The 20,692-nt window shown below is 41.2% G+C and overlaps 1 protein-coding gene across 2 annotated transcripts; it reads left to right on the forward strand.

Moving 5' to 3' along the window:
- Positions 1-987: 987 nt before the first annotated feature.
- Positions 988-19,464, forward strand: adka (adenosine kinase a). 2 transcript variants are annotated; one of them, XM_061910290.1, is made up of 11 exons: positions 988-1,173; positions 6,168-6,242; positions 6,805-6,858; positions 10,899-10,977; positions 11,059-11,231; positions 11,308-11,416; positions 16,185-16,355; positions 16,443-16,478; positions 16,581-16,695; positions 18,158-18,244; positions 18,324-19,464. In XM_061910290.1, the coding sequence occupies exons 1-11, from the start codon at positions 1,082-1,084 to the stop codon at positions 18,446-18,448; spliced, it is 1,116 nt and encodes a 371-aa protein (XP_061766274.1). In that variant the 5' UTR covers positions 988-1,081; the 3' UTR covers positions 18,449-19,464. The 2 variants fall into 2 exon arrangements, with proteins under 2 accessions (XP_061766274.1, XP_061766275.1); XM_061910291.1 differs by lacking the exon at positions 988-1,173 and adding an exon at positions 5,284-5,464.
- Positions 19,465-20,692: the final 1,228 nt, after the last annotated feature.

The raw sequence follows: 20,692 nt of genomic DNA on the forward strand, positions 1-20,692 counted from the left end.
TTAACTGTGAGTGGTGCTGGGATAAAATGTCGGCTACAACCAATAACGTCACAAGCACGCGTCAACATAAGCCTCATCATTCCGCCACGTTTTCAACAGGACACTTTGCGGGAAATTTAAAATTGCAATTTAGTAAACTAAAAAGGCCGTATTGGCATGTGTTGCATTGTTAATATTTCATCATTGATATATAAACTATCAGACTGCGTGGTCGGTAGTAGTGGGTTTCAGTAGGCTCTGCTACTTCCTACTTCTTTTCGAACATGTTGAATAGAGGAATTGGAAATTGTGATGATGGGGCTTCACGGTGGCAGAGGGGTTGGTGCGTCTACCTCACAATACGAAGGTCCTGCAGTCCTGGGTTCAATTCCAGGCTCGGGATCTTTCTGTGTGGAGTTTGCATGTCCTCCCCGTGAATGCGTGGGTTCCCTCCGGGTACTCCGGCTTCCTCCCACTTCCAAAGACATGCACCTGGGGATAGGTTGATTGGCAACACTAAATTGGCCCTAGTGTGTGAATGTGAGTGTGAATGTTGTCTGTCTATCTGTGTTGGCCCTGCGATGAGGTGGCGACTTGTCCAGGGTGTACCCCGCCTTCCGCCCGATTGTAGCTGAGATAGGCGCCAGCGCCCCCCGCGACCCCAAAAGGGAATAAGCGGTAGGAAATGGATGGATGGATGGAAATTGTGATGTATCATGTTGTATGCATGCATGTTCCAAATAAACTCAAACTGCAGGATTAAAAATACATCCAAGCTTTAACAGGAGTTATACAGTATTTTTTACTAAATTGCTGAACTGCATTACATATTTGATTAATTTACTATGTTATTTATTATGTTGTATTATGCTTAAAATGTGACACAAAATAATAATTGATGAATGTTTCGATTAAATAATAATAACAATATAATACGAGCTTGTGATTGGTGGACGTACACTGTAGTCACGCCCCAGCCACCTGCCAGCCTGAGATCGGGGTGAATAAATAATGAACACATTTTAATAGAGCAAAGCCGCACTACGATAACGGGGTTTATCCGGCAAAAGTACACGGAACGTGCACTACTTGACCAACAACTATGGCCTCCGAGGAACCTAAAGCGAAGAAAGCCAAACTTTCGCAAGGAGAAAAGGCGGACTCTTTGGCTAAATCATCTCCTGTAAAACTAAGGTGAACACACGCTAAAATAAACGAGCAAAGGACAGATGGTTGAGTTGGGACCACGTGTAATGCTAACCTAACTAAAACAACTCACTCAATTAGATGGATATAAAGTTAATTTGAACATTAATGTCTAGGAATAGAAACAAGGTCAAGGTGTAACGCAAGGGTGCAAAGTCTTTTTTTTTTCTTTTCTTTTTTGCTTACGTAGTTCAGTCGCTGTCTTAAAAATGTCATTATAACGAGTAGTGTACAAGGTGACCCACTATACACAGAACAGGGGCAGAAATAAATAGCCGGGAAATAGTTGTTCCAATGCCAAACCTAATGTCGGACACCTGAACGCACCAGCAAGCTCAAGAACGAGTGGAACGGGTGTCACGTGACCTCGAATGGGCACTTGAACGTGCCACGGTGCCCCCCCTCCCCTTAAACCTAAAAGACCTCGGTTTTCTCTAAGCCGGATACGTTTATTCAGGGTAAATCCCACCTAACCTTATCCGTGTCCACACACAACAACGAGGCCACCGTTTAAGACCCCCTCCGTCCGACGGCGCTACGGGACCTAATACGCACGCGCGGAAAATGCGCACGTCATAGTCCACTTCCTTGTTGCTTTGTGTGCAGGTTCTTTAAAGGCCTACTGAAATTAGATTTTCTTATTTAAAGGCGGATAGCAGGTCCATTCTATGTGTCATACTTGATCATTCTGCGATATTGCCATATTTTTGCTGAAAGGATTCAGTAGAGAACATCGACGATAAAGTTTGCAACTTTTGGTCGCTAATAAAAAAGCGTTGCCTGTACCGGAAGTAGCAGACAATGTGCGCGTGACGCCACGGGTTGTAGGGTTCCTCACATTGTTTATAATCATAGCCACCAGCAGCAAGAGCGATTCCGACCGAGAAAGCGACAATTTCCCCATTAATTTGAGCGAGTATGAAAGATTCGTGGATGAGGAAAGTTAGAGTGAAGCAACAGAAAGGAAAAAAAGGCGACGGCAGTGGGAGCGATTCAGATGTTATTACACACATTTTCTAGGATAATTCTGGAAAATTCCTTATCTGCTTATTGTGTTAATAGTGTTTTAGTTATATTATAAAGTCATAGCTGAAAGTTGGAGGGCTGCGGTGACCGCCAGTGTCTCTGAGAGAAGCCAATGGAGGAGCTAAGATCACAGCTGCCTTTTTGACAGCTGCTGCAGGAGGACGCTAACTCCGCACAAGTAAGAGCCGACTTAATATCACAATTTTCTCATCCAAAAACTTGCTGGTTGACATGTGGTAGAGAAACATGTTCGCTAAAGCTTCACAACAAACAAAGAAACACCGGCTGTGTTTCGGTAGCTAAAGGCAGCTGCAATCCCCCGCTTTCCACCAACAGCATTCTTCTTTATAGTCTCCATTATTAATTGAACAAATTGCAAAAGATTCAGCAACACAGATGTCCAAAATACTGTGTAATTATGCGATGAAAAGAGACAACTTTTAGGCGTAAGTGGTGCTGGACTAAAATGTCCGCGACAACCAATAACGTCACAAACACGCGTCATCATTCCGTGACGTTTTCAACAAGAAACTCCGCGGGAAATTTAAAATTATAATTTAGTAAACTAAACCAGCCGTATTGGCATGTGTTGCAATGTTAATATTTCATCATTGATATATAAACTATCAGACTGCGTGGTCGGTAGTAGTGGGTTTCAGTAGGCCTTTAAACCTAAAAGGCCTCGTTTACATACACTAAGCCAGATAAGTTTATTCAGGGTAAATCCCGCCTAACCTTATCCTTGTCCACACTCAACAACAAGGCCACCGTTTAAGACCCCCTCCGTCCGCCGGCGGTACTGGACCTAATACGCATGCGCGGAAAATGCATACGTCATAGTCACCTCCCGTGTTGCTTTGTGTGCAAGTTCTTTAAATGTAACTTATCTGACCAATATCCAGTGTTGTGGTATTTCATTTAACAGAAATCCAATGTGCCTTTGGGGCCCTATTGTAGTGAATCACACCTGAGCCACTATAAATTAATCAAATCTTTAAAGGCCTACTGAAACCCACTACTACCGACCACGCAGTCTGATAGTTTATATATCAATGATGAAATATTAACATTGCAACACATGCCAATACGGCCGGTTTAGTTTACTAAATTACAATTTTAAATTTCCCGCTGAGTTTCCTGTTGAAAACGTCGCCTAATGATGACGCGTGTTTGTGGCGTTATTGGTTGGAGGGGACATATTAGCCCAGCACCACTTACGGCTAAAAGTCGTCTCTTTTAGCCACAGTATTTTGGACATCTGTGTTGCTGAATCTTTTGCAATTTGTTCAATTAATAATGGAGAAGTCAAAGTAGAAAAATGGAGGTGGGAAGCTTTTAGCCTTTAGCCACACAAACACACGGTGTTTCCTTGTTTAAAATTCCCGGAGGTGAAGCTTTGCTATGGATCAGAGCGATCAAGCGAACATGGTTCCCGACCACTTGTCAACCGGCAGGTTTCGGTGAGAAAATTGTGGTAAAAGTCGCCTTTAACCGGAGATCAGCGGAGCTTCTGTCCTGCTGCAGCTTTGTGACTTCTCTCAGAGACTGGCGTCAACACACCCGTGGACACACCCCTCCGACCAACAGCAAGAGCGATTCGGACCGAGAAAGCGACGATTTCCCCATTAATTTGAGCGAGGATGAAAGATTCATGGATGAGGAAAGTTAGAGTGAAGCACCAGAAGAAAAAAAAAGGCGACGACAGATTCAGATGTTATTAGACACATTTACTAGGATAATTCTGGAAAATTCCTTATCTGCTTATTGTGTTAATAGTGTTTTAGTTAGATTATAAAGTCATACCTGAAACTCACTAAAACACTAGCAACAGAACAGAAAGATAAGGGATTTCCCAGAAGTATCCTAGTAAATGTGTCTAAAAACATCTGAATCACTCCCAATGCAATCGCCTTTTTTTTTTTTTTTTTACGTTATTTATTTTAATTTTTTCTAGTCCTTCACTCTAAATTTCCTCATCCACAAATCTTTCATCCTCACTCAAATTAATGGGGAAATTGTCGCTTTCTCGGTCTGAATAGCTATTGCTGTTGGAGGCTCACATTATAAACAATGTGAGGAGCCCTCACATTTGGGGCGACATAGCTCGGTTGGTAGAGTGGCCGTGCCAGCAACTTGAGGGTTCCAGGTTCGATCCCCATTTCCGCCATCCTAGTCACTGCCGTTGTGTCCTTGGGCAAGACACTTTACCCACCTGCTCCCAGTGCCACCCACACTGGTTTAAATGTAACTTAGATATTGGGTTTCACTATGTAAAGCGCTTTGAGTCACTAGAGAAAAAGCGCTATATAAATATAATTCACTTCACTTCACACCGGTGACGTCATCGTCTGTAACTTCTGGTAAAGGCAAGGCTTTTTTTATTAGCAACCAAAAGTTGCGAACTTTATCGTCGATGATCTTTACTAAATCCTTTCAGCAAAAATATGGCAATATTGCGAAATGTTCAAGTATGACACATAGAATGGACCTGCAATCCCCGTTTTAATAAAAAAATCTCAATTCAGTAGGCCTTTAAGGTATTCATGTGTGCTTTTTCCACAAGCATCTGTACATGTAGAAGAAAGAAAAAAACGGGCATGTCTGGATGACCCGCCTCCATATTTCCAGTGGTTAGCTCCGAGTTACAAAACTGCATTATTATGAAGCTGGCTGTGACGCGTTCTTTCTGACGCCACTTCCTGTGTAGGGTTCGGTCTTTCTGGCGTCACTTCCTCTCCGAACTCAGTGTGTAAACGATCAATGAGTCCGCACAAAGCTAAGAACCGGAGATTCAAAAAAGACACGGCACACTTATCAGTGTAAAAAAAAATGTTTGAGGAGGGGGACCTTAAACAATAGTTTAGTGTGGCTGAAACAGGGCTTATGCTAAATAATTATTTGTTTAAGGGGTTATCCAGCTTATTGTAGACATAGCCTAAATCCAGCTCTCTTTTTTATCAGCGATCATCAGCACACCTCTCACGGTGTTGCAAGTGTATTCGCAACAGGGGTGTATTGAGGCGAATCAAGCCAATAGCCACGGAGAGAGCGACCGCCATTGGCCCTTCCTCCTTTCAGATGCCACGAGTCACCCACCGAGGAGGAGGGGCTGTGGGTTTTTTTTTTTGCCGGAGGAAGCTTCGATTTGCCACTGAGCAGAAATTGAGGAGTTTTGAGATTTGTTGCTCTTTCGAAGCCAGGCTTAGCTTGCTCAACAGGTCTCTAGCACAGGGGAAGAGATGTCTGCATTGAGGTAAGATTAAATTGACAAAGAGGATTAATCTGCAGGAGATTTGTGTAATTTCCTGCCCAGTCATCTTTACGTGTTGTAGGGGAAGATATTAAGGGTGTGGTTCCTTTTTTAAAAATACATTTATGCTTTGTTATTATTGTGTGTTTTGGCATGTGAATTGAGGGAAGATTTGTAGCTTTTTGCTTACAGAAAACCAAGCTTCACTTGATGATGTTATTCATTGACACAAGGTGTCAGGCTGCCTGCTAGTAAAATCAATTTGCTGCTTATATGCCTAACCGAATCACATGACTTCCTTTTTTATAATCAAATATTCAAGCTCGATGTTGCCCCAAGAAACAACACACATCCCATTTCTGTTATCTTAATACAATCCAACATGTATCAGGACTGGGTTCTGTTCTTCCACATGCACTCATGCAATGTCACAACACTATATATGTCTCAGGCGTGCACTATTTGTCCTCTTCTGTGTGTGCATTTGGAAATCTTGCATAACCATGTGCTGGTGCCGGCTTATAAACACTTAGGGAACGCATAAAGCTCACATGCTGACTCATTTCAAGTCTTGCTGATTTATTCAAAAGCAATGAACGACACAGCAACAATTTATTGTCTTGTCAATGCAAAACAAGACAGTTATTCAGTGTGCTCACGTAACAGCGAGATTCTCCCTTAACACCTAGTTTCTCTTGTATTTCAGCCCTAATTCACTCTTTGGGATGGGGAATCCCTTGCTGGACATCTGTGCTGTGGTGGACAAGGACTTCTTGGACAAGTAAGATAAAGAGTTAAAGTCAAAACAGTCTTAAGTTGCATTCACCGAATGTGCAATAATGAGATATGCACATGTTTTTTGCAGTAAAACCTTCGAAATAAACAGATCATCGATACATACTTTTTATCTAGTCGTCCTTTGTAACAAAGCAGAAATTCGATATTTTATTTACTCGACCTGCTTAGTTAGTTTGACTGTCGTTCCTCTGCAATAGTGTGCGCTGCAGTCATCCTCAGTTGTTTTTTTCTTTTGTCCAAGCTGCATTGTGACCAGAGCAAAGGGCTCTGTGTGGCTTCCAGTTAGGTCAGAGTCCACACTCCAAGACCTTATGTAAAAACTCTAGGATTAGCTAGATCTAAGCCAGCCTAGTACACTAAGAAGTCAGTCTCACCCAGAATACATCAGACCTAAACTAGCAACACACCCCTCTGTGTTTAAAATGCACTATATGCATCGCTACTGTTGTTTGAGTAAACACGATCTTCAATGTTATTTATTAATTCCCGAGCATAATAACCTAACATGCAAGCTAATTCCTCATTTTTATTTGTCCACCTTGCAGATACACACTGAAGCCCAATGATCAAATCCTGGCAGAGGACAAGCACAAAGCCATGTTGGTATCTCCTACATTACAACCCGTCTTGTAGAATATTGACTATTTCATGTGTCCTCACGCTCTCACTCTGTTACATCCACACTCCTCTTAGTGCTGGAATAAGCCAGTCAAAACAGCCCACAAATCAACTGCGATGACCTCCGTTCTGTTATAGAACAACTATAGCAAAGTGGTGGATGCAGCACAAGGAGTGTGTGTGTGTGTGTGTGAGCCAATTGCAGAGCAGGACTTTCCACCTCCCAGTGAAAAGAGCCAGAAAGCAAACAGCAGGAGATAAGAAATGTGTGTGCCAGTGTGAGTGTGTGTGAGGGAAAGAGAGCAACACTCACACTGGCCAAGATGAGTTGCATATTCACAGGATTTCACAGGAAGTACACTTACTCAGTGATCCATTACCTAACCTTCACTTAAGTTTTTTTTTTAAATGCCCAACTGAAAAGAAATCTCCATTAGTTTTCTTAACTTCTTTCACACAGAGATCTTGCAGAACCACAAGAGTTGTTAAGACACATTTTTAAACATAACCCAGGGAAGGTGGAGTGGAGTGCAACACTGCAACATAGTATCACACGATTAGACTAATTCCCCAGCACTGTCTGTAAAAGCCCTTTTTCCCTGTAATTTTTCCGAGGGGTGCACAATACCTATTGGACTGATAATTACCGTGTCAATATCGGGAATTATAACTTCACACCGGTAATACGGTAACATAAAAAAAAAAAGCAACGATAGAATATAAACGCCCCAACCAACCAGGCACCATTACCCATACTAGGTGGGTTGGAGTGAACAAAAAGATGTTCCACACAGGCCCCTAAAGGCCTACTGAAACCCACTACTATCGACCACGCAGTCTGATAGTTTATATATCAACGATGAAATATTAACATTGCAACACATGCCAATACGGCCAGTTTAGTTTACTAAATTCCATCCATCCATTTCCTACCGCTTATTCCCTTGTTTGGTGTCGCGGGGGGCGCTGGCACCTATCTCAGCTACAATCGGGCGGATGGCGGGGTACACCCTGGACAAGTCGCCATACAATTTTAAATTTCCCGCTGAGTTTCTTGTTAAAAACGTCGCGGAATGATGATGCGTGCGCGTGACTTCTCGAGTTGGAGGGGACATATTAGCGCAACACCACTTGCGGCTAAAATTCGTCTCTTTTCATCGCATAATTACACAGTATTCTGGACTTCTGTGTTGCTGAATCTTTTGCAATTTGTTCAATTAATAATGGTCAAAGTAGAAAGATGGAGGTGGGAAGGTTTAGCCTTTAGGCACACAAACACACGGTGTTTCCTTGTTTAAAATTCCCGGAGGTGAAGCTTTACTATGGATCAGAGCGGTCAAGCGAACATGGATCCCGACCACTTGTCAACCAGCAGGTTTCGGTGAGAAAATTGTGGTAAAAAGTCGCCTCTTACCGGAGATCTGCTGAGCTTGCGCCGTCCATGCAGCTGCTGTGACTTCCCTCAGAGACTGGCGTCAACACACCCGTGGACACACCCCTCCAACAATCAAGTAGTATTTAACTCACTAAAACACTAGCAACACAATAGAAAGAAAAGGGATTTCCCAGAATTATCCTAGTAAATGTGTCTAAAAACATCTGAATCGCTCCCAATGCAATCGCCTATTCTTTTTTTTTTTTACTTTATTTCTTTTTCTAGTCCTTCGCTATCGATATCCTCAGCCAGAAATCTTTCATCCTCGCTCAAATTAATGGGGAAATTGTCGTTTTCTCGGTCCGAATAACTCTTGCTGTTGGAGGCTCCCATTATAAACAATGTGAGGAGCCCTCACACCGGTGACGTCATCGTCTGCTACTTCCAGTACAGGCAAGGCTTTTTTATTAGCGACCAAAAGTTGCAAAATTTATCGTCGATGTTCTCTACTAAATCCTTTCAGCAAAAATATGGCAATATCGCGAAATGATCAAGTATGACACATAGAATGGACCTGCTATCCCCGTTTAAATAAGAAAATCTAATTCCTAGGCCTTTAAGATCACAGTGTAAATAAATATGGTGTTGATCTGTTGGTCGGACTTCACTACTCATCAGAGGAAATCCGGTGTGCAGCCCAAACCGAATTCCCAGCAAATGCTCCGCGTGGATAGAAAAAAAAATCACCTGTCTTTGACACATCAAACCTCACTGGTATCAACACAGAGGAAAGAAAAAGAACCTATCGTGCCTTATTCCGGTGCGAAGTGAATGCAGACCACCTGCAACAAGTGCTCGGCGGTAAAATTATGCAAGTAACATTCTTGTAAGTAATGTAGCGTCCAGACAGAAGTAAAGAGTCTAAGAGTTTTTTTTTTTATTTTGTTGCCGACCTCAGCATGGGAACAGCAGCACTCATTACACGTTAGCACCGCAGCGCTATCCTAGCCAGTAGCCACAACACAAACAACAATTTCCTTAGGTTGCATTCAGGGTCAACCAGAATTTTAGCATTCAGCAATACAACTTAAGTAAAGTATTTTGCACGTTCTCTATGTTCTGTATTGCTGCAGTAATTGTGGCAATTTGTTGTAGATTTTATTTTTTGACTCTGACAATTACAAGCGGCAGGAAATGGTTGGATGAATGGGTTTTTAAATGTTTTACTTGTTTATCATTTCATTGATCTCACTGAAGTATTTAAATTACTAGTCCAGCCCATAAAAATAAAAAGGCATTAGGTTTTTGTTTAGTTTTTTTTACTATAATTAGATAGATCATACTTTATGGATTTCTTCAGGAGAGTTCCCTCAGGAAAAAATAAAAATAAAAAATGAGCGGATTTTCAATTTGATATACTGGTTTGAGCACCGTTTAAGCATCTTGTGCTGATGTCATCACACATCTATTACTATAATGATCTGATGGCAGGGTCATGTGTTGCCGTGTAATTGCGTACACACTTGTTTCAATTCTCTGCAAAAGGCCCTGAAAAATAAACGTCAGATGTTATATTCTGGCACTAGTGCGGCAATTTTGCAGGACCTCTGTGTGAAAAGTGTCAAATTCGAAACTTCCCGGCTCTGTCACAGCTCTTGATAATACCCCTGAAGCCTGAATATTCCCAAGTCCCCTTTGTTCCCCCCCTCCCCCATCTTTGTCAGGTCTGTATGGAAAAGTTACTGGGCCAAACTTATAATTTCGTTAGCACTAACCTGATTTGTTTTTGTTTTTTTAACTGTGTCATAAACAATTGGATTATGCACTGAAGGACACATGGTTGTTGTCTACAATCATGCATATGTAGTCTTTTAGTGAATATCTTTGCCTATACAGCTCTGCGCTACTGAGGGCCAATCAAGTTCATGTGATGAGTTACAACTTAAGAGATAAGGGTTTATATACGCAGCCATGAAAAATCATTGCATTCCATAAAACAAATTGAAACTAAGATACGTTGCCAAAGCTGTTCATTCTGTCTCCATGTTACGCAACAAGAGTTACAATAATTTCCCCATACGGGTCCATCTGGCCATGTCTCAGGGCATAAAACAGCAGTTGGCCTGCAAGCGTCCATAAAGGTCATGTTGCACAATTGCAGAGTGATGACTAATTTGAGGATCTTAGCTCTAAAATCAAATTACAGACTTTGTTCTTGTTTTATGTTCTAGGTGTGGGTACATCAAGTATTCCGTAAATGGCTTGAAGGACTAAATATTTTACAGCATGTTATATACTTCTTTTAGTTTCTCATACTGCTGTTGATTAAATCTTTCGTAGAGTGATGACTAATTTGAGGATCTTAGCTCTAAAATCTAATGACAGACTTTGTTGTTGTTTTATGTTCTAGGTGTGGGTACATCAAGTATTCCGTATTTGGCTTGGATGACTAAATATTTTACAGCATGTTATATACTTCTTTTAGTTTCTCATACTGCTGTTGATTAAATCTTTCGTAGTACAAATCTTCTGCCTGTAGAGGTCAGTGTGTACCGTGAATCAGGCTGCATACTTGGGAAAGACTGTTCTAAGGATGACATAACCCAGTGCAAGTGTATTGACGTAGAATACTTCATCTCCATGCAGGTTTGAAGAGCTGGTAAACAAGTTCAAAGCAGAGTACCACGCTGGGGGAGCCACACAAAACTCCATAAAGATCGCTCAGGTCAGTCGCCCACAGTTTGACACCCCAGTAATACTGTCATTTTATGACGTGGTTGTAATTTGTGCTGATTGATGTCTCTAGTGGATGATCCAGGAGCCTCATAATGTGGGCACCTTCTTTGGCTGCATTGGCAAAGACAAGTTTGGAGATATCCTGAAGAAGAAGGCAGAGGAGGCCCATGTTGATGCCCACTACTACGTGCAAGACGTAGAGCCTACGGGAACTTGTGCAGCGTGCATCACCGGAGCGAATCGGTAATGTCCACACAATCATTCTCACGCTCAATCAAGTGCTTTTTTCATCTCCTGTTCGCTCCCCGTCTTCTTATAGGTCACTGGTGGCTAACTTGGCTGCTGCTAACTGTTATAAAAAGGAGAAACATTTGGATCTGGAGGAGAATTGGAAGTTGGTGGAAAGCGCTAAAGTTTACTACATCGCTGTGAGTAATATTTCCGGGTTCACGTGGGTAATAAAAATGCTTGTTAAAGGGGAACTGTACTTTTTTACAATGTTGCCCTATCATTCACAATCCCCATGTGAGACAAGAATACTTGTATTTCTCTTTTTAGTGTATTCCAAATTTTAAAGAAATGCTAGCAAGAGGCAGCCAACAACGCACTTAATAGGGATTTGATCTATTTCGTCCTAAAAGCCCTTTAGAAACATCCAAGAACCTCTATCAACATTTTATATACATTTTGTAAGTTTTAGGGACTTAACGGTACTACAATTTTATATCACGGTTATTGTTAATAAAATGATCACAATTATTAATATCACAGTATTGTTGAATGTGCTCAAAAAGTACTCGTACACGCTTATAACCAATAAATTAATATTTTTCCGGCTACTTAAAAGCCGTATGACTTTTATCTGTGTGTTTGAAAATATTTATGTTCTACCGTTTTTAATTTGTAAAATGTTTTGGGTTGTTTTTTTTAAACAAAAAAACATCCGGTTTATGTGACGTCACGCATTCTCACTTCTTGTCTTATTGCTTCGAGTATAAATCGATCTATCTGTTTAAAAATTGCACAATTTAATATCTTTGTTGCTCGGAAAGTAATGTATTTTTAGACATTTAGACTGGACAATGTCGTTTCTTTACGAGGGTAGACGTTAATTTCTCTTGTTAGTATTTAAGATAGCTAGCGCTAGCTTTCCTCTCCAGTAGATGAGCATTGTCACCAATCTGTGTCTTTATCAAAGTGTTATCCATCCCGGTTTTACGATAACCAATTTAAAACAGCAATTCTAACCATGGGAAGTTTAACCGTGGTTTATCAGTATACCGTTTATCGTTATATTTTTAGTAAGTATGTGTCTATTGTAGCAACAGGCACATTCAAAATAACACATGATATTTACAGAATTCTGGTTATGTTAAGCGTTGCTAGAATAGATTTTTGTGTGCGCATTAAATTCACAGAGCGACTAGCAATGTTCAGTATTTCCTACGACAGCTACCAGTAATCATAGCAGACTTTGTAAGAGCCAACCATGACTACTTCGGGACAAATCTAGAACCTTATATTTTTGAGCCTTAATATACAGAGGATGAGCTCCAAGTTGTACAAACTGGGTGCCAAGCGTTTTGAAACATACTGCATTTTTTAAGATTTAGACAAATATTAGCTTGTTTCACAAAAGGATTATGAATTTATAAGCAAAACTCCATAAAAAGTGCAATTCCTTTTTAAGTGTTTGGGATTATGGTTAAAATATGCTCTTGTGTCTCATCGCTTGCATCCCCTTTGACAGCATCTTTATTTTTTAGCAGTAATCCCTCATTTAATAATTGTTTTAGGACTTGACAGCAATACATTTATTTCCGCAAAGTAAGAATCATTGAATATTTTCATAGCTAAATCATTAAAAAACTGTTTAATACATTCTAAGTAACTTTTTTAACATTAGGAGAGCCCTTTTGACATAAAATGACACCTTTTGAGGCATCTTTATACTCTTTTAATCTTCTATAGCAGGGGTAGGGAACCTATGGCTCTAGAGCCAGATGTGGCTCTTTTGATGACTGCATCTGGCTCTCAGATAAATCTTAGCTGACATTGCTTAACACGATAAGTAATTCATAATTCCGCTGCACGATAAGTAATTCATAATTCCGCTGGTAATCACAGTGTTAAAAATAACGTTCAAATTATAAAACATTCTCATGCATTTTAATCCAACCATCCGTTTTCTATCGCACCTGTTAAAGAAGTCGCATTAAGGGTAAGAAGTATTATATTTATTATTGGTTAGCTTTAGTATAACAATGTTATTAAAAAGAATAAAAGACTTACCAGGGTGTACCCCGCCTTCCGCCCGAGTGTAGCTGAGATAGGCGCCAGCGCCCCCTACGATCCCAAAAGGGAATAAGCGGTAGGAAAATGGATGGATGGAAAAGACTTATTATACTCTAAAAATGTTGGTCTTAAAAATGCACGCATTTAGTTGTATTCAGTGTTAAAAAAAATATTATATGGCTCTCACGGAAATACATTTTGAAATATTTGGCCTTCATGGCTCTCTCAGCCAAAAAGGTTCCCGACCCCTGTTCTATAGTAATGCTTCCAGTTGCTAGGCCAATCAGTGGCCAGAATACTGAACATCTGATTGGTTTAGTCTCATCGAGTGGGCAAATGTTACTGTAGTATTGATATTTTTAGCTATTTTTGGCATGTTATGTTTGTAAATGGTTTAGGGCAAAAATGTAGTGAAATGTGCTTAAAAAGACTCCACAAAAATGTGCAGTGTGGTGAAGCTGCAATATTGGAAGCGTGATGTGGCGAGGGAGGACTGTATGGCTCTTTTGTGGGGGCTGACACCATCCATCCATCCATCATCTTCCGCTTATCCGAGGTCGGGTCGCGGGGGCAACAGCTTAAGCAGGGAAACCCAGACTTCCCTCTCCCCAGCCACTTCGTCTAGCTCTTCCCGGGGGATCCCGAGGCGTTCCCAGGCCAGCCGGGAGACATAGTCTTCCCAACGTGTCCTGGGTCTTCCCCGTGGCCTCCTACCGGTTGGACGTGCCCTAAACACCTCCCTAGGGAGGCGTCCGGGTGGCATCCTGACCAGATGCCCGAACCACCTCATCTGGCTCCTCTCGATGTGAAGGAGCAGCGGCTTTACTTTGAGTTCCTCTCGGATGGCAGAGCTTCTCACCCTATCTCTAAGGGAGAGCCCCGCCACACGGCGGAGGAAACTCATTTCGGCCGCTTGTACCCGTGATCTTATCCTTTCGGTCATGACCCAAAGCTCATGACCATAGGTGAGGATGGGAACGTAGATCGACCGGTAAATTGAGAGCTTTGCCTTCCGGCTCAGCTCCTTCTTCACCACAACGGACCGGTACAACGTCCGCATTACTGAAGACGCCGCACCGATCCGCCTGTCGATCTCACGATCCACTCTTCCCTCACTCGTGAACAAGACTCCTAGGTACTTGAACTCCTCCACTTGGGGCAGGGTCTCCTCCCCAACCCGGAGATGGCACTCCACCCTTTTCCGGGCGAGAACCATGGACTCGGACTTGGAGGTGCTGATTCTCATTCCGGTCGCTTCACACTCGGCTGCGAACCGATCCAGCGAGAGCTGAAGATCCCGGTCAGATGAAGCCATCAGGACCACATCATCTGCAAAAAGCAGAGACCTAATCCTGCGGTTACTGCGGGGGCTGACACATGGCTTGCAATTATCCCTCAAAAAGCTAGAGGGCAGTGTTTCCCCGAGTAAGAAACCACAACTCTGGTTGACTAGTTATTAGCTTCCTGTTGTAAACAATGACGGCTGAAGCAACATCCATGTTGTTGTTGAAGCTAAAACTAATTATTGTGAAACAACAACGGTCACTTTTATTGTACATATAACTCTGAAACCAGAGGATGAGACGTTCACAAAGGCTGTGCAACACCTGAAGCAGTCGGTGTGGAGGACGCATGGGAAGGAAAACATGGAAACCGTGTACTAAAATAAAACAACAGAAATCAAGGCCAGGCAAGTTTATTTATAGACCACAATTTGTACACAAAGCAATTTAAAGTACTTTACAGAAAAAGAAGGCAAAAGTAAAAAATATTCAATCATATTAATTTTCAAATCAGAAAAATTAAATCATATTTAAAAAGAAAATACAATCAGAATTAACATTAGAATCAATTAAATACTGTAGATAAAATATGTTCCGTTTTCATGTGCACAAATACGTTTTTTCAGGCCAGATTTTAACATTGCCAACGTTGAGGCCTGTCTAACATCTTCAAGAAGACTGTTCCAGATTTTATGAGAATAAAACTGAAACGCAGTTTCACCATGTTTGTTCTCTAGGCACCTGCACGAGACCACTCCCTGAGGTCCAGAGCTCAGATGCTTCTCATATGCTTCATATGGCTCTAACATGTCAAATATGTACTTTGGCACAAGACCATGAAAAGACTTGTGTACAAGGTTTTAGCTAATAGTCTCAGAGCAACAGGAAGCCAGTGCAGTGACCGAAGCACTGCACTAATATGGTCGTATTTCCTGGTTCTAGTCGGGACTCGACTTGACAGCTCGTGTAGAAAGCCATTGATTTTGGCAATGTTTTTCAGGTAGTAAAAAGTTGCTGAGGTAATTGACTTAATGTCACAGTTAAAGTTCAAGTCTGAGTCAATTATTATCACAGCTCCAGAGTGCTTGTCGCCACCATACTTCCCAACCCTCCTGGATTTTCCGGGACACTCCCGAAATTCAGCGCCTCTCTCGAAAACCTCCCGGAAGAAATTTTCTCCCGAAATTCAGCGGAGCTGGAGGCCACGCCCCCTCCAGCTCCAGCCTATTTTCACGTCCGCTTTTCCACTATATAAACAGCTTGCCTGCCCAATCACGTTACAACATCTACGGATTTTAATAAAAAACTGCACACACAAGGATACAAAGCAGAATAACGAGGAAGTTACAGCCATAGCGACACCGTCTGAAATAGAGTGATTCTATGTTGTCTGTTGCCATCTCCTGGTGAATGTTGGCTATAGCGTTATGGGGTTGCTTTTTGATTGGCCAGCGATTTACGGAAGTGAGGCACTGTACAGTACAATCTAAGGTTGAACACAATTTAGTTGACAAAATAGGAATAATGTCTGTAGCCATCATAAAACCTTTGTATTCCATCTTCTGTGTTCTTTATTAAACTGTCCGCTCAGTAAGCCATTCTGGACTGTTCCTCGCAGGGTTTCTTCCTCACCGTGTCTTTGGAGTCCATGCTGAAAGTGGCCAAGCACGCGTCGGAAAAGAACAAACTGTTCTGCCTCAATCTGTCTGCACCTTTCATCTGCCAGTTCTTCAAGGACCACCTCATGCAGCTCCTGCCTTACGTGGACGTGCTCTTCGGCAACGAGACGGTACGGTTTTTAGCTTCTCTTAAGTAAGTGCCCGTGGGCTGCATCAGGGTGACTAAACAGCGATTATGTATCGGTGTCGTTCCGCAGGAGGCAGCTGCATTCGCCAAAGAGCAAGGTTTTGAGGTGATTTGATGTCTTTTTTTTTTTTTCATCTGACCACACCATCTCTCTTGCACCTGTGTGTATTTTGTGTAACGCGTGTGTTACGCGGTCATGTCTCTGCAGACCAAAGACATCAAGGAGATTGCCAAGAAAGCGCAGGCTCTTCCCAAAGTCAACACAAAGAGACAAAGGATTGTTGTCTTCACTCAGGGGAAGGAGGAGACTGTGATGGCTCTCGGTAAGAATGGTGCTTTTCCTCCTCAAATAAATCTTTGTTTGCGGTAGGGTTTTCCCAATAACAATATTTTGGTACCAAAATGTATTTCGATACTTTTAGTTACTTTTCGGTGCGGCGTCTTCAGTAATGCGGACGTTGTACCGATCCGTTGTGGTGAAGAAGGAGCTGAGCCTGAAGGCAAAGCTCTCAATTTACCGGTCGATCTACGTTCCCATCCTCACCTATGGTCATGAGCTTTGGGTCATGAGCTTTGGGTCATGACCATAGGGTACAAGCGGCCGAAATGAGTTTCTTCCGCCGTGTGGCGGGGCTCTCCCTTAGAGATAGGGTGAGAAGCTCTGCCATCCGGGAGGGACTCAAAGTAAAGCCGCTGCTCCTTCACATCGAGAGGAGCCAGATGAGGTGGTTCGGGGATCTGGTCAGGATGCCACCCGAACGCCTCCCTAGGGAGGTGTTTAGGGCACGTCCAACCGGACCGGTAGGAGGCCACGGGGAAGACCCAGGACACGTTGGGAAGACTATGTCTCCCGGCTGGCCTGGGAACGCCTCGGGATCCCCCGGGAAGAGCTAGACGAAGTGGCTGGGGAGAGGGAAGTCTGGGTTTCCCTGCTTAGGCTGTTGCCCCCGCGACCCGACCTCTTATAAGCGGAAGATGATGGATGGATGGATTCAATACTTTTTTATAAATAAAGGTGACCACAAAATATTGCATTATTGGCTTTATTTTAACGAAAAATCTTAGGGTACAATTAACATCAGTTTCTTATTACATGTTTGTCCTTAAATAAAATAGTGAACATTAAAGACAACTTGTCTTTTAGTAGCAAGTAAGCAAACAAATGCTCCTAATTTAGTCTGCTGACATATGCAGTAACATCCATCCATCCATCCATCCACTTTTTACCGATTGTCCCGTTCAGGGTAGCGGGAGGTCGCTGGAGCCTATCCCAGCTGCGTTCGGGCGGAACATATTGTGTCATTTTCCATTCTATTATTTTGTCAACATTATTAAGGACAAGTGGTAGAAAATTGATTTTTAATCTACTTGTTCATTTACTGTTAATATCAGCATGCGTTCTCTTTTAACATGTTCTATCTACACTTCTGTTAAAATTTAATTATCTGTTGCTTTACATTAGTTTTGGATGATACCACACACACATTTAGGTATCGATGCAATAGTCGTTATAGGATCATACCATGGTCATAATTTAAGTCCTCATGTGTCCAGGGATTTATTTCTTATAAATACAAAATAAACAAAAAAAGATTTTGTGATGCTAAAAACACTTCTGTTAAAATGTAATTTTCATTTTTTCTTCTGTATTCTTTATTCTTTGCTACTTTTTAGAGGCGGTATAGTACCGAATATGATTCATTAGTACCGCGGTACTATACTAATACCAGTATACCGTACAACCCTAGTTTGCAGTGTGATATCCTTTCTCCTCTGTATGCTCAGGTGAGAAAATTGAGACTTTCCCAGTGTTGGTAATCGATCCCAAAGACATCGTCGACACAAACGGTGCCGGTGACGCTTTCGTCGGAGGTATCATCTTCCTATAATTACAAGGTTCGTCTGTATTCTCCCTGGTGTTGACGATGTCGCCTTCCCTTCCGTCGCGCAGGTTTTTTGTCCGAGCTGGTCCGAGACAAACCGATGGACCGATGCGTGAGAGCGGCTCATTACGCTGCCAACGTCATCATCAGACGATCAGGTTGCACGTTCCCAGAAAAGCCCGACTTTGTCTAAAGATGTCCTTTTTTAACAGTACTATTTTTCGCATGTTTTTAGCCCTGCAATCAGTGTCTTTCTTTTAATACCACGGTAAAATCCGTGTTATCGTGAATCTCCGTGCCTCCAAATGCGGGAGGAGGTTTTTTTTTTTCCACTCAAGTAAGTTTAAATGCAAACAAGAGAACATAATGTATACAATCATTATATGATTGCACATGGTTATTACTCATTTTTTTTACCAGCTGTTGTGCGTCCACGCACACAAAAATACATCCAAGTACTTAAGCATCTGTGGACACTTCAAAAGTGTTCAGATGACATTTTGCAACGGTTTCGTTATGTCTAAAAACTCGCTATGTGAACATGAAATGTAGTCCAGGACCACTTATTGTCATGAGGACTATTTAGTAAATGGTATAGATACAGTACACTGTATATAACTGTCCATTTTCTGCACTCTTAATTGTTGTTTTAATATGTTCTGTCTAATTGGTTTATTTATGTGTAATTAATAAGGCTAGTTAATTTTTTTTAAAGTGTCAAAGCCTCTTCGCAGCGAGTCCTGTGTAAATTTAACTGATTTCAGCATCCGTCATGAGTGCCTTTCATTCTTCGATCTTGTTACAAAGCTCACACACTTAAAAATGCTTTTGTCATCAGGATGTACAAAGAATAGCACACAAACACTGGTACAGTTGGAGAGTCAGGACCTTTACTTACTGTGTCAAAGCATCATAATGAGGGCGAAGGACCGCAACACTCAGTTACAATTTCATGAATGTTTGTTTATCACGTGGTGATATGACGCAGGGTTTCCTTTTGGCCTTTTCTGTGTTCGATTTGGTTGAAGTTAATCAATACTTGAATATAGTTGTCTTTTCTGATGCAGAATTTGAATTTGCAATCCCTCCAAGGATATTGCTCATGGTCACCAACAACAAAAGGCCTGAAGTGACTGTTAATGTCTGGATATTGTCAGACTGTAATGCCTCACACGCATGGACGAATAAAAGTAAAAGTTCATAATTGAATATGTTTTTGTGGTGCATATTTGGTCTCTGTTTATTATATTTTTTAATGTTAGCATTTCCGCTGTAAATGTGTCGGACTTTATTTAACATTTTAAAAAAGCCCATTATAACTCATAACCACACATAGTTATGCATTTTTTAGCATTCCTTTTTGTCCTCTTCTTGTTGTTTCCTCCCTGGTCCCAATTGCTCTACACCTAGGCTGTCAAACTCATTTTAGCTCAGGGGCCGTATGGAGAAAAATCTGTGCACGCGCGGGCCAGACAATTAAAATTATGGCATTAAAACTAAAAAATAAAGACAACTTCATATTGTTTTCTTTGTCTTACTTTGGCCAAAAATAGAACACACACATTCTAAAAGTATTAGAATAAGAGTATAGAAAAAAATACCAACAGCGGTAAAGTTTAGATCCATGAAGGAAAGAAGAAAGTAAATTATTTTTTATAACTGAATACATTTTCATATGCATATAAATTAGTTTTCTTTTGCATAATTTTTTTTATAAATTAAATAAAATTTATGACAACAATTTTCCAAAACACAATATAACATGTGAGATATAACAGCATAATGCATACATTTATAATTTGTTTTCCAAACGCCTACAAAAAAGTGGGACCTCATTTTTATGATTTGATGGGGTTCCTGGGACCCCATTTTGAAAACTCCTACAGCCAACACTGAGTGAGTATTTGTGTGTGCAAAATAACTGCAGGCGGCTGTGGCCTACAGGCCGGTTCTAATACTACTCAAATATCATCCCGGGGGGCCATAGATCATTCATTTGCGGTCTGAAACTGGCCCGCGGGCCTTGACTTTAAAACGCTGCTCTATAGTGTAAATTGTTTGTCAATCACCAAGATTTAAAATTGTATTTCTAGAAATGTTCCTAATTCAAGTGCTATTTCCTTAGTTTTAGTCATTAACATCCCATAATCTTAATTTTAGCATTAATATTACAATTTTGTCTATTCTAATTTAAAAATGTTAAAATTGATTAATATTCACATAAGATATTTTGGTTTTCCCCACAGAAAATCTTTTTTAAAGATTATGAAATATCCCGGGTTGGCTTTATTTAAGAATTGCAAGTTGAATAATGCTTGTTTAAAAAAAATGTATAGTAAGAAATTCTCTCTTTTTGTCTTATATTTTGCCAGCTCTTTTTTGCAGTGTAATCACTGAAAGTAAAGAAACAATATTAGGTTTAGATACAAGCACACAT

This window comes from Nerophis ophidion, linkage group LG09, assembly GCF_033978795.1.
Source record: "Nerophis ophidion isolate RoL-2023_Sa linkage group LG09, RoL_Noph_v1.0, whole genome shotgun sequence".
Classification (NCBI taxonomy): domain Eukaryota; kingdom Metazoa; phylum Chordata; class Actinopteri; order Syngnathiformes; family Syngnathidae; genus Nerophis; species Nerophis ophidion.